We start from the raw sequence: 13310 nt of genomic DNA on the forward strand, positions 1-13310 counted from the left end.
ATCTTCAAGAATTACCAAACCTGGAGGAAAGCGAGGCACCGGAGCAGAGGGACACAAAAGGGAAGCAAACGTTTATTATGAGATGCAAAAGAACTTTTCCAGGACGATGACAGCGATGGGTTAGACAGGATTGAACAGGATGATGGCCAAATAAAAGGCAAGAGGCGCTTTCACATCCTCACTGAGATCTGGAATAACATCTGAGATCTGCTATTTCATTCATAATGCATCGATGCTTTATTCATTTTCTTTTTGCATTGAGGAAGAGGAGAATATTAAACAGGATCGCGTGAATTTCAATAGCCATCACCTTTAAACGGACCAGCTGTATCCATTCTTCTATTGCTCATAGAATGATTGATCTAATGCTGTAAAATCTACCTTATTTATAGTCCACGAGCTTGCATTGTTATCATTGCAATAGTTGTATAATAACTGAACCTCTTTTATAGTGTTGTAAAACACCATAACGGTCATCAGAGATGCTGCTGTGGTGGGTTATAATGCTTTGATTCCTGAGCAACCAAAATGCACTGATGATTGATCAAATAGACCTTGCATTCATCATGGATTAAGTCTGGTTATTGATCTTCTTCAGCATCGGCGTGTAAAGATGTCTGCTCCAGCCGGGCTCCACAGCGGGCCTGTCCTGCCGGAGATGCCGGACCTGAGCCACCTCACCGAGGAGGAGAGGAAGATCATCCTCGGTGTCATGGACAGGCAGAAGAAAGAGGAGGAGAAGGAGCAGTCCATGCTGAAGTAAGAGCTTTATGGATTCTATATGTGAAAAGGAAATATATCTCGAGCTGAAGGATTGAGAGGGAATGAGGTGTGAACGATCCCTCGTTTGATTTGAAACGTTGAGCCCGTGTGTTGGAGGTTTAGAATCACACTTGTGTTTATTAGTCATATGGAGATCATCAGGCCTATGCTTCATTCTCAGCTATGGGATTGTATTATGCGCCATTTTGCCTTTATACAAGTGCCCACTTCATAATGACAGCTCATAGTAGAATAGCACGCTATTGCGGTTTAATCGATGTGAATATCTAATGTTGTTTTGACCCGAGCGTTGAGGCTGCGGCGCCAGAGATTTCAGCACGACGGCGCTGTCCACTGACTTACAGACCCATTGAATGCCGTTCTGATTGAAACATGGACCATTTAAAGTTGTTTTCAGTGTAAACGCTTAAATGGTTTTAATGAAATGCTATTATATTCCTTTATTGGTTGGATTTTTCCAGAAATATGTTCTCGGGCATATTTGCGGATGTCTAGGAACTGGGGAAATGGTTCAATACAGCATGGGTTTTTGATGCCAGGGACCTCATTTGAATATTTGAAATAGTAGGTGTGACATTTTAGTAACAACATAAAATAGAAACATTGCTTGAAAAATTAAGCGATTGGCTACTTCTGTCAAAGTAACATTAAATCTTTCCACGAAGAATATTGTATCTAGGGCTGTCAGTAGAATAAAATAGTCATGAATAATCTCATGATTTACAACCAGTCACAACTGAAATGTTCTGTTTTTCATACCCCTGCTATACAATCAAAACAACTTTTGTTGCTTGTTTCATGTTTAGAAAGGTCTGGTTTCATGTTTATAAAATGCTAGGCAAACCAAGATCATTTTGTATTATTTTATGATGTATATATGAATTAAATGATTCATATAAATGGGGAAAGTTACTTTTAAAAGTATTGGGTTATTCCCATATTTTATATTTTATGTAAAGTACTTTTGCATTACTTTTTCTCATCTGGGCTGGGCTTGCTTGCTTGTTTTTTAATAACAAAAAAAAAGTTCTACTTTTGGCAAACGTAAAGGCCTTTTCACACCAAAAGTGAAATAAGTGAATAATTCACGCCTGTACAGTAGCGGACGCAGCTCAAACAAACCTTTCAGCAGTGCGGACATTCTGGATTACAGAAGAATAAGATGCAGGAGAAGAAAACAAAAAAGAAGCACAAATGTGAAGTCTTTTTTGCTTATCGAAGCTCGACAGCAAAGGCATTGCTTAATAGATTTACATTAAATACATAAAGTATATTTGTGTCAATAAATAGGAAAACAAAGTAACTTGCATTACTTCTTTGAAAAAAGTAACTCAGATATTTTGTTGTAAATTTAAAAGTAATGTGTTACTTTACTAGTTACTTGGAAAAAAGTAATTTGATTATGTAACTTGTGTTACTTGTATTGTGTTACAGCCAATGAAAATGTTTGTTTATGTTTGCAATTTCTTAACGCCTCTCAAAACAAGGTAATGTTTTTGAGGCTAATAATGGTTAATGACTTATCTGATTTCCCCCAGCTAGTGATTTGGTAGCAGTGTGCAATAAATGTATGCACATACTCTATGATTCAAACAGGAAATATGAGCAACCGCAGAGTGTCTTTAGCTCACAGACTTTTTTTGTGACGGTGTGGAGACGTGCTTCTATCATTAGGTAAATATTAACACTGCAGCATGGAAATAGGGCCGATTCCGTGCAATAAGTGAAGTAAACATGAGTCACAGACGTAAAGCCGAATGCCACCTCGTTGCTGGTGTGTGTGTGTTTTAGGTGAGTCACTTGATCCCTCCCTCTTAAACACACACATCCACCATTCATAGTTTCGGGAGAGCGAGAGGGATGTGCTGATGTCATATAAGGGAGGGTGATGGTTGGTTAGCATCAGTGTGGACGCAGTCACGAGGCCTCTGATCTTTTCTAGAGTAGTGTGCAAACGGCCGGTGTAGAGTTACACAACAACACGGCGGCTTGTTGGCCCCTGACTGTTACTTATACTGAACAGTGAATGTGCAGAGCTGCTGCCCGTGTCATGTGACTCGAGGCCTGATCACATTCTCATCGCTGGTCCACAAAGCCATGCCTTCATTTGTGTTATTTAAAAGGGTCATATCATCAAAAAATTTGCATAATTAATTTTTTCCTTTAAACCAGGGGTGCAAAACAGTCCTGCAGGCCAAACCCTGCTGTAGTTCTCTGATAATCTTTGTTTAGCTGGATCAGGTGTGTTTGAAGCTAAACTCTGCAGGACTGTGGCCCCTTCAGGAACTGAGTTTTGCACCCCTGCTATAAACTATGACTGTTTTCGGCACATAAAACCTTCACTAACTTAAAGGTGCTCTGCGTTTTTTAGGCCTAAACATTTTTTGTCACATACAGCAAACATCTCCTCACTATCCGCTAGCTGCCTGTCCCCTGAACACACTGTAAAAAAAACCGTGGTCTCTGTAGACAGCCCAGGCTCCACAAACGGCAAGAAAAATGAACTGGCCCAGCCTGGACCACGAAACATAAAAAACAGTGTTCCAGCCAATAACCGACATGAATGATTTGGGAGTGGGGGTTGGGGGGTTAGTGCGCGTGCACATGAAGTGGGGTGTGGGGAGTGGAGGAGAGAGAAGCATGAAGAGGGAAGTTAGCTAGAGGAGAGATGTCCTAGACAACGAAAACGACTAACGTTAAAAATGTATATTCTTGAGAATTTTGATATGGCCGACACACGACCAAAGAGACGGCGTTCCAATTAAATAATAACAAAGAATAGGGAAAAGGAGAAAGAACACACAAAGTCCCGAATTTGGGGGGTGGGGGGACGGGATGAGGAGGAGGGAGGGTCGAGCTAGCCTCTGTTTTGTTTGACAATACTTTGAACGTCAACAAGAAGTGACATCACCCAACATCGCTTAGAGCACCTTTAAGTGGACTTTAATTTTTAAATTTTTAAAATTTTAACTATTTCCAATTGAATTGACGGATTTAGCTACTGTATTTTTAAGACTTCTATTCGTACAACCTCTGTAATGATTGACTAAATTCATAGGAACTGAGGCCCTGTTTACACGAGAACGCTCCCGGGTGAAAACGTAAAAATATTTTATCAGATGTGCCTTTCGTTTAGACGGCGACGGCGTTTTTGGGGCTTAAAAACGCACAAAAGTGAAACCACCCTCCAGAGTGGAAATCTTAAAAACGCTCCACCGTCGCGTTTCCGTCTAAACGGTAAAAACGCAAAAGTCTGCTAGACAGTGAAGGCACCGATCAGTGCTTCACATTGCCACCTAGCCGCCTGGAGTGCATACTACATTGAATTTCACACACTTTTGCGTCACCGTATGCACGCAGATTTCCCCCCCATAACGCTCGTCTAAACGCAGAATAAAAAGTGATCACTTTTGCGTTTTCTCTTCAGATCGTTTCCGTGTAAACGTAGCCTAAACAGGGGTGCGTTTCCCATACAATGACGTAACTCGCTGCTGAACTATCATAGTATGATGCATCGTTTGAAATCAACTAGAAATCAACTAGCTAGTCATGACTGTTTCCCAAAACCGTACTGTCGCAAATTCGTCGTTCAGCAGATTCAGATTCAATCATAGGCTCGTTCTTAAAGGTTGTATCAGCGATTTCAAGCCCAAACATAAATGATCACATTCATCTAATCTTTCCTAACGATCCGCTAGCTGCCACTAGCAGCTAACAGTTGGTTTCACCAACCACTCAAAACCAAAATAAATAATGTTCCAACCAATCACCGACAGGGGTGGGTGTTGTGAGGTTTTCACGTGCAGCCGTCATAGGCAGCCGTGCACAAGCGCAAAACCTCACAACACCCACCCCTGTCGGTGATTGGTTGGAACATTATTTATTTTGGTTTTGAGTGGTTTGTGAAACCAACTGTTTTTGTGTGCAGATCTCAGAGCCTAGGCTGCCTACAGAGACACGTTTTTTTGACGGCATGCTTATGGGGCGGGCAGCTAGCGGATCGTTAGGAAAGATTAGATGAATGTGATCATTTATGTTTGGGCCTGAAATCGCTGATACAACCTTTAAGTACTAGTACGCACATGCGCACTCTTCAAAATGGCACTTTAAATCTCTTGACAAAGATGGCATTTGTATCTATTCGAAATCAAAGATATAGATTGTGCTGAATCTCAGCTTGCTGATTTTGCTCAAGAGAAGGATTTATTAAGTACACATGTCATGCAAACAATAAAATAATCTTCCAACCACACAACTTTGTGATGCTATTTGTGAATGTTTGTTGGAACTATGGTTTTGGGAAACACAGACTCGTGTATCAGTGTTGATAATGATGGAACTTGCGACCATAGTTGGCTAACGCTGCTTTCTGGAAATGCACCCCTGTCCCATTTTTGCTTCTTTCAGAAGGTTCTGCAGAGCAGAAGGTGCTACACACAGACAGCAATAGCACAAGATTTGACAGACTTTACCACTATACTCTTTTAATTAGTTCTTCTGGTGTCTAGGATTAATAGTATCTGTCATACTTCCTCCTTGCCATGATGGTTGGGAAATGTGGCCAATCATAATTGTGTTAAAGCATCTTTCTGAATCTGAATGAGCTGTTTTTGCAGCTTAGTTTCAATAAAAGCTCTTCTGCACTGGGAACAGAGTTCACAACATGTTTTCATGCATCATATTTGGTCATTAGCATGATAGTTCTGGAATTAGATGTTGTCTAGTCAAGGTGGTAATGGAGAACAAGCAGGTTGACTGGACATTAATGAGAGTTTTTAGCCTGGTTGTTGCACCATATATCTCAGCGTAACCACGGCAGTCAGGCCACAGGATGTTCCTTTTATTTTTAAAGAGGCATAAACATAAACACACAACAGTGGCTGGAAGCCAGATCAGGGAATCCTGGGAGAATGAAGAGATGAAGAAGCCCTCTGTTGAAGTGTTTGCCAACTTCCTGTCATCTTCACTGGATGAGCCACAAAGAAATTGAAACAAATCCAGTAAGAGAGAGATGGAGAGTGAGGGAGAGTTTTAGTTGCTGAAAGTGAGAGCATGCCAAGGGAGGTGTTTATAGAGTATGAAAGAGACAGGATGTTTAAGAGATTTGACTGGAGAGAGATTGCATTGAGAGGGCAGTTGTTGCAGATTTGCTGTGTCCAGGGGGTTGCCCCTCTCCCTCTGGGATCACTGAGGCCTATGGGTAAGAACGAGACCTGTATCACCCTGTGAAAGTAAGTGTGCTCAAGTTGGTGCGTGCTTCCCACAGCCACCTATATTCACCTATTCTTTCTGTCTCTTTCTCAAATAGCCAGACTTTTGACTTGACGTTCTCATTCGCAACTCATTCAGGCTAAGAAATGTCAGCTTAGACTTGAAGACAATGTGACCAACATTAATAGCTGTCAACCACAGTTTGTTTTGTACAATTTGCCAGAACACAGTTATACTCTTGGATATCTAGCTTATTACTAAACAAATACTTGAGTATCAAAGATTTGATGCCACTAACCTGGCAAACTTTGGCAAATATAACGATTAGCTATTACTTAAAATTGCTCATTGCATTAAAGGGGCTGTATGTAATATTGACAGCTAGTGGTTGAAATAGGCACTGCAGTCCAAATTCAAAATATTGGAGAGGGTTGTTCCCCCACCCCCTCTTCCTTAGACTCGAAGCTCACACAGCTTGCCAGATTGAGGAAACGCAACAGGAATGAGCGCAATTGACAATGCTAATGTGTCTGTTTTATATGCCTCACAGAGCTTTTTAGATTGATGCTGAGGCTTTTTAGGTCGGGTAGAATTTGTGATGTCTGACCCTGTTCGTTTGCTGGCTTCCATGTCTGCAATACGCTGTTTTACACCAACTGGCAACCCATGGTGTCGAAATACTATTGGGTAAATTAGCAGTAGGCAGGATCACACAGTCCAAAACAAAAACAGACATCCCGACACAGAACGCACATTTCACAGTAGAATAACTTGCTGTAGAAGTGTTTTTCTGAGAAACAAGTATTTGAACTTTGCATGTTTCCTAAATATCTGCAAACATATGGTATTTTCATGCTTTAGTACCGGCAAAACAATTACATTCAGCACCTTTAACATTGCATGAGCATGCATTTATTTCGAGGCAGACCCTGGACCCACAACTCTCGGGCGTCAACCTGACTGGAACTGCCTATTTGCTTCTAGTGTTTGCCAGTTTTATGCATCAGCCAGTCTCTGATTGGACTGTGGGTGTGCTTGTCTGAGGCTGAGACTGTCATTTGCTCATACATTGAAATAATTTCCCGTCAGTACTCACAGGAATCCCTCCTCAAATCCATTATCCATCTGTGCATTCTAACAGTGAGGAACGTTGTGACCAGAATTGTAGTACACATGGCATCCCCCGCTACCATGTAAAGAACCTCCGTGAGACCCCCTCCCCCACACACACACATCTTGTCGCCCCCGGGGGGACGAGCCGCAGTGAGGCTCAATCCACACTGCAGAACACACACCAAATGGCTCCGTCCTGCTCATTAGCGTCTTCCATCAGTGTGCTAGCTGGCATACGGGATGTTAATGGGCTGGTTTGTGAAAAAACACCGGATGTTGGTTAACCAAAAGTTGAGGGTGTGTCTTTTAGCTCTGTTCCAAAACCTAGTGAGCTGCTTATGGCCTAGATACAGTAGGTAGCTGTCTTCTAAGACAGCATTCTAAAATGAAAACTGATTTGGAATGCTCTACATAGACAGTAGTGCAGGACAAATCATGCTGCTAACCTAAAGCAATACTTCGATTTTGATTCACAAACTTGCGATTCCATTTAAATTCGATCTCAGATCAAATATCTAGAATAGTACAAAAAATATTCTCAACTAATGATGTAAACTACAGGGAATCCTGTCAGTTGGTACATTACTATTAAAGGTTGAAGCCTAACAACTGATTTGTAGACAAACATGTAAATTGCACATAAAGCAGGTTTTTATTATAAAAACTATTGATGATATGATATAATTACTGTTTATTGAAATATAAACATTTAAAGGGGACCTATTATGCCCCTTTTTAAAAGATGTAATATAAGTCTCGGGTGTCCCCAGAGTGTGTCTGTGAAGTTTCAGCTCTAAATACCCCATAGATTATTTATGATACCACGCTGTATATGCCCATTTTTGAGTGGAAGGAAAAACATGCTTTTTTCGTGCATGTATCTTTAAATGCAAATGAGCTGCTGCTCCCCACCCTCCTTTACAGAAGAGGGCGGAGCCTTTACAGCTTGTGCCTCGGATACTTTGCCAAAAACTAACAACATCTATTTGGTATCGTGGTCACGCTCACGTGACATTACAGTTCTTCATCATCATGAAAGTTTATTATCTGCATGCGTTTTAAAGCCATATCAGGCTAAATTTCTGATGTAAGGTTTTCTGAGCGCAACACAGCCGAAGCACGCGCACAGAATAAGAAGCTTTAATAAGAATACCTTTCTTACTTGAATGCTGCTGTTAAATGCTCTGGCGAGGAGATAAACATGGCGGACTGTGCACAGCTCATTCAGGGCGGGGTCTATGCTAATAGGACAGAGTCCGTCAGCAGTCGTGGGCGGGGCCTAAGCATTTGTGACGCTACAAAAGAGATACTGCTTATGATTTCTGGGGTTAAAAAGAGAGGAATGGGTGGATTTTTACCATTATAGGGTGGTTGTGTACACACTACGGAAACACATTTATGTTCAAACACCATGTTAAAGTGAATTTTTCATAATAGGTCCCCTTTAAATGGTGGCTGTCATAACTTTTTGTCTAGCTAACTATCAAGCTCTTGTGATTGAATGGCTTTCCTGAGGGGTAAATGTGATGTTAACTGACATAGTTTACAAGCTGTTCTGTTGACAACTCTCCGTGAAACACTGATTGAGACATGATACGTTTCATTAAGTTGTATTGTACACATTCAGCATACCTTCTGATGTTCATTGATGTTTATTTTGTGCCATAACTAGTAGTAAAGAGGAATAGACAACAACATCAACATTTATTTAGATTTAGATTTTGAAAGCTGGGTCTTTTTTGTTCACTGAAACTGAAAACAGCACAGACTAAAAGATCGAGCCTTGGGATTTAAGAATCAGTATCGGTTCATCAAATTGAGAAGCCCTATAAAAGTCATTTTTACATTTTTAGATGTATATTTACAATGTTTCTCAGTATGGAATGAATAGTAAGTGAAATCTCTTCCCTAGTTCACCATATTGGAATTTTTTTTTCACTGAGATTGTTGCACTGCATTCTGGGATTGCATGTCTAGAAGGCTACGTAATTAAGTTAAATAAGCATTTGCATTGAGAGCAAGCCATATGATGGCTGAACAGAGCTTCTGTTTGTCCGCATTACCTCTGCCCTCCTCTCGTTTCGACTCGCTTTCCTATTCATGACTCGTTCATGTTGTCACCTAACATTACCTATTCTCTCATTTCTTTTTATCTTTGTATTCTGTTTATCTCCTTCTCTCTCGCTATTTTCTAAAGTTACCCACTCTTCTCCCCTGTTGTTCACACCTCATTTATGTGATAATGCAATGTTTTTAATATTTTTTTTATATTTCCTTCATTTGATGTTTTGTATCAGAATCTAGAGAGCCTCCTGTAATGTGGAAATATTTATCTAAAAAGGCAGACAAAGTAAAAGCTGTGTAGTTTTACCTTTATTGCATCATTAGCTTAGAAATATGCAACTCTTTTGAATCCAATTGCGAATCAAGTCTTCTGTTGCTGCTGATGTACGCTATAGGCCACATTTACATTACATGGTTCAAGTGACCCAATTCCGTTTTTTTTCCCCTCCCTTGTAGCACAGATCGGATATGACCCAAGGACATGTAAGCAGGAAAAAGCACATGGATTCCGATATTCTCAGATCAGTTTCAGGCCTCATTCATATGTGGAAATAAATCTGATATGAATCGGATATGTGCATTTGCGTCTGCCATGTAAGCAGACAGATCGGATATTTCATTGCCAATGCGAGTCGTACATCATTGAAAAAGCAATGGTGGCGATTGAAGTCAACTCGGGTGGACACCAACTGCGATCACATGACTCTTTTCAGTGGCGCAATGGAGTACGAAAACTCGACCCAATGTTTTGCTGACCTTTAAAGATTGTGCGAAAAGCAAAAGCTTGTATTATCATTTCATCTGTGTCCATTGCCGTTTTTACTTCCTTTTTGGCCTAAGCTTTTCCGGGTCAGTACATCTACCTTGGGTTGTTTTGCCAAGTGAATAGTGTAAATGACGATATCGGATATGGGTCACTTTTAAAAGATGATTTAAGCTGGTCATCAAAAAAAAAAAAAAAGGTCAGGATATAGTCAACTAATCGGAATTAGGCATCAAGACTTGAAGTGTAAATGCAGCCATACTGTTCTAAATCAGTCACTTATGAGGTTCCAGAGCTACTTCTCTCTGTTTATGTATATGTTTATGTATAGCTGTTGTCGTCCCGACCGGTCTAAAATAGTCTGAAAATAAACACTTCTTATTATAGGCGTACCGTAGTGATTCAATCTAGCCCATTATATAAATGTTGTAAATTTGGAACAAAAAAAGTTACATAGTGTACCTTTAACTTGACCGCCGCATGTTTAGAACACTGTCATGCTGCAAAAGACGTGAGACACAAACGCAAAAGTCAGAACTGAAATGAAAAGATAGAAAATAGAAAACTGAACATGGAAAACTGAAATGAAAATGAGAAATTTTCCCAATAGGCAGCTAACTGAAATAACGTTTTTAAAATAGTGCTAAAATTAAATAAAAAAATAAATAATTACAGATAAATAGAAATATTAAAAAACCTAATAAAAATGAGAAAAGCACATATCAATTACTAAAAATAAAAAAAAATACAAATGAAAGCTAATTTAAATTAAAGTATGAATAAATTCTATAATAGTATGCAAAAATATCTGATGATATATTAGAAATAGTATGCTACTGAAATGAGCTACTGTATCCCACAATGCAATGTGCTTGACCAGACTTTCCATTTCCATAGTGAATGAACCAGAAGTAATATAAGCTGTGATTTTTATATAATTGGGCTGTCAAAAATAAAAGCATTTTTAAACAAAAGCTGATTAAAAATGCAAAAAACAGCATCCACTGAGTTAAACATGAGGGCATGTGACGGCAGTATGGCATAGGCCTACTACTGTTTAAAACATTACTGTTTCCTCTGTAAAACCATGTATGTTGTGTAGTATAGGAATTCATTACTGAACATAAGGTAGATATACACTGTATGCTTATGTGTGCACTAGATCCAGGAAACATTTGTTGACTCATCAGTAAAACAGAATAAATGACCTCAAACTAACATGCTGTGATACGCAGTGTATGAGTAAATCAGAAGTCAGCCAGTTTCCTGTGCAGCGGAAGCGCCCAGCGTGAGTATAGTACACAGAGCGCTACGTCACAGCGATGAGAAACCCAACACTCCTGCTGTATAGTTCTGCCCTGCTATTGCATAAGGCTGACCCGGCACACTGGGAAACATGGAGAGTGTACAGCGTTTAGAAGCGTTCTGGCACAAATGCCTTGATGTTTCTCTGTTTGCTTTACATTTATGGGCATGTAGAGTCTTTGTGTTTATGTAAAACCCCATAGTGATTACAGACAGGCTGCTTAAAGAGATAGTTAACGGGAAATAATAATTCTGACTACATTTTAAAGCCCGTTCACACCAAGGATATACAGAAGCATTTCTAAAACGAGTGCACACCATAACTATATCGGTAATGACAAAGAGGAATGATATCACTGGAATCACTTTCAGAATGATTTTTTCTAGCTGATAAACAATAAAAACAGCCAGTCAATTGATGACAGCCAATCAGAATCCATCCTGCTTTAAAGAGCTTGAGCATTTAAAGCTACAGACGACAGAACTGCAGCACATGCTTATTATAAACAGAACATTTTCGTACGTTGGTGTGGACGCTAATATAGTTATCTTTATAGTTATCGTTCTTGGTGTGAATGGGCCTTTACTCGCCCTCATGTTCAATCTCCAAAACTTACAGGAAAGCCCCATAAAAGTGGTTCACATGACTTATTCACAATATTCAGAAATCTTCTGAAATTATACAATAGTTTAGAGTGCCGAAGTTAATGAAATTGAAGTAATTGTTTTCTGTAGCTCTTAAATCTCATTTGCACACTTGCACCGATTGACACCAGAAGTAAAATGACTTTGTTGACTTCTTTCTTGACCATGTCAAGAGAATGACAGTGAAGCAATGAAGGGAAGCAGGTCTTGTGTGTGTGTGTGTGTGCCGGTCAGTCGAAATGAGCGCAGAAATGTGAGAGTGTGATGTGGCACCGGTTCATCTGAAGCTGATTGCATGCAAATCCTGAAGAGCCTCACGTTATTCATGGACGACTATAAATAGCTTTGGACTGAAGTCGCGCTCTCTTGGCTCTGTTGCGGGTAGTAGAAGAACTAGCAGTCAGATCACATTGCATTAGGCAACATTCACCTCCCATGATGCCACAGAATGACTGTTTAATAAAGAGATGTCAAACACACTCGGGGGTGATACTTTAAACATCACTTTAGACAGAACGGGTTGCCTTTTTAGAGTTATGTTTGGAGTTTGGTCCTTATGATGCTTACTTTAAGTGTCCACTAGCATGGAGTGAGCAATGTACTCTCAACGGGAGCTGTGTTGCAGTTTTGTGCTGGGGATTGTGGGAATGGTAGAAGAAGCAAGGGGTGAGAGTGTTTATATACACTACAGTTTAAAAGTTTGGGGATGGTATGATTTTTTTTAATGATTTTGAAAGAAGTCTGGTGACTGGTGTGGACTTCAGGAGCGGAAAGAACACGATGAAGTGTTTGCTTAGGAAACCCCCTGTCATTGTTTATGCAATATCTAATCAGATCAAATACACAATTTGACATGCATTTAATGTTCTCACATGTTCCTGTGATGGCCACACAGGGGATTACCATCTCTATAATAATAGGATGAAAATGTGCTTATCTTTAAAAACAAATAGGTTCATGGAATATCAGCAGTGTGACCCACATGCAAGCTTGTTTATATAGAGGCTGTGCTGTTGAAGTTTAGTACCTGTTCTGTCTGAAATGGTTGATTTGTATATAGTTACACTAACTAGCACATTATAATTCTGCTTGGTGCCACAGGTTATTTTCATGTATTTGAGTATCTTAGTCTAAGTGTTCGCACAAAAGAGATAAACAACGAAGTCTGTTAATGTTCAGAAGCGAAAAAATTCTGTCATTATTTACTCACCCTAAAGTTGTTCCAAACCTGTATGAATTTCTTCTGTTGAACACAAAAGAAGATATTTTGAGGAATGTCGGTAACCAAACAGTTGATGGACCCCATTGACTTCCATAGTATTTTTTTCCCATAGAAGTCAATGGGGTCCATCAACGTCTGGTTACCCATATTTTTAAAAATATATTCTGTGTTCAGCAGAAGAAAGCAATTCATAAAGGTTTGGAA

General features: G+C 39.8%; 1 protein-coding gene across 21 annotated transcripts in view; it reads left to right on the forward strand.

Moving 5' to 3' along the window:
• Positions 1-75: 75 nt before the first annotated feature.
• The window catches only part of rims2a (regulating synaptic membrane exocytosis 2a), a 190092-nt gene continuing 176857 nt past the window's right edge, over positions 76-13310 (forward strand). For all 21 annotated transcript variants that reach the window (XM_079893722.1, XM_079893732.1, XM_079893733.1 and 18 more), the window contains exons 1-2: positions 76-157; positions 599-759. In XM_079893722.1, coding sequence (XP_079749848.1) covers positions 614-759 — 146 coding nt within the window. In that variant the 5' untranslated portion in view covers positions 76-157; positions 599-613. The remainder of the gene's footprint in view (positions 158-598; positions 760-13310) is intronic.

Source organism: Squalius cephalus (assembly GCF_949319135.1).
Source record: "Squalius cephalus genome assembly, chromosome: 15".
Classification (NCBI taxonomy): Eukaryota; Metazoa; Chordata; class Actinopteri; order Cypriniformes; family Leuciscidae; genus Squalius; species Squalius cephalus.